Below are 425 nucleotides of genomic sequence, written 5' to 3'. Positions count from 1 at the left end.
TTGTTTTTCTTCCATGGTGTTGGCCAGAGCCTGAAGCTCAGACTGCATCGAGGAGGCAAACTGTGGGGTGTCACAGCTGGGTGGGACGGGGGGTGATAGCAACAGCTGAAGAGGCGAGGGAGGGGGAGAAGAGTGTGGATCTAGATGATCCAGAGAAGGGTCCGATACTGGCTTAAAGGACGTTGACGTATCTGAAGTAAAAAAAATCCACAAAATTTCCAAAATCAAACATTTGGTTGGGCGCTCACTCCCAACACAATAATCATCAAACTGCTGAGTGACTGTAAAAATAGAAAAGTTATTACACAACAAACAGATCAGACAATGTTATTGTATCTTACCTCCTGTCTGCAAAATGATGTCAATAAAATCATCGTCATGCTCTGTATCCTGAGGACAAACACACACACACACACACACACACA

General features: G+C 44.5%; 1 protein-coding gene across 7 annotated transcripts in view; it reads right to left on the bottom strand.

Annotated features, from left to right (window-relative positions):
* LOC116703154 (myocardin-related transcription factor A) overlaps positions 1-425 on the bottom strand; it is a 35,455-nt gene that overhangs the window by 896 nt on the left and 34,134 nt on the right. For all 7 annotated transcript variants that reach the window (XM_032537794.1, XM_032537791.1, XM_032537788.1 and 4 more), the window contains 2 exons: positions 342-390; positions 1-191 (listed from right to left, as the gene is read on the bottom strand). The exon at positions 1-191 is cut by the window's left edge and continues 896 nt beyond it. In XM_032537794.1, coding sequence (XP_032393685.1) covers positions 1-191; positions 342-390 — 240 coding nt within the window. The remainder of the gene's footprint in view (positions 192-341; positions 391-425) is intronic.

The sequence above is a fragment of the Etheostoma spectabile genome, chromosome 15 (assembly GCF_008692095.1).
Source record: "Etheostoma spectabile isolate EspeVRDwgs_2016 chromosome 15, UIUC_Espe_1.0, whole genome shotgun sequence".
NCBI classification, from domain to species: domain Eukaryota; kingdom Metazoa; phylum Chordata; class Actinopteri; order Perciformes; family Percidae; genus Etheostoma; species Etheostoma spectabile.
The sequence above is the reverse complement of the archived record's forward strand: the minus strand, read 5'-3'. Positions and strand labels throughout refer to the sequence as shown.